Source organism: Buceros rhinoceros, unplaced genomic scaffold (genome assembly GCF_000710305.1).
Source record: "Buceros rhinoceros silvestris isolate BGI_N320 unplaced genomic scaffold, ASM71030v1 scaffold25485, whole genome shotgun sequence".
NCBI lineage: Eukaryota > Metazoa > Chordata > Aves > Bucerotiformes > Bucerotidae > Buceros > Buceros rhinoceros.
This window is the reverse complement of record NW_010413756.1, coordinates 1-204: the sequence shown is the minus strand read 5'-3', so window position 1 is coordinate 204 and position 204 is coordinate 1. Positions and strand designations below refer to the sequence as shown.

Genomic DNA, 204 nt, shown 5'->3' with positions numbered 1-204 from the left:
CCCCCCTCGGGTCCCCGGCCACAAGCCAGCGGAGAGGGTGATCCAGGACGTGGACTGCCTGCTGTGGGCCGTGGGCCGGGAGCCCAACACCGAGCAGCTGTGTCTGGACCACGTGGTGAGGCAGCAGCACGGCCCTTCCCTGCTGGTGTGAGGATGCCCGTGGATCTCTGGGGTCCCCACAGGTCTCCAGGAGTCCTGTGGGTC

At 69.1% G+C, this 204-nt stretch overlaps 1 protein-coding gene across 1 annotated transcript in view; it reads left to right on the top strand.

The window, feature by feature from the left end:
• The window catches only part of GSR (glutathione reductase), a gene marked incomplete at both ends in the record, with an annotated part of 3,310 nt that extends 3,195 nt beyond the window's left edge, over positions 1–115 (top strand). The window contains one exon of the mRNA XM_010136883.1: positions 14–115. Within this exon, the coding sequence (XP_010135185.1) occupies positions 14–115 (102 nt within the window). The remainder of the gene's footprint in view (positions 1–13) is intronic.
• Between the last annotated feature and the right edge of the window lie 89 nt (positions 116–204).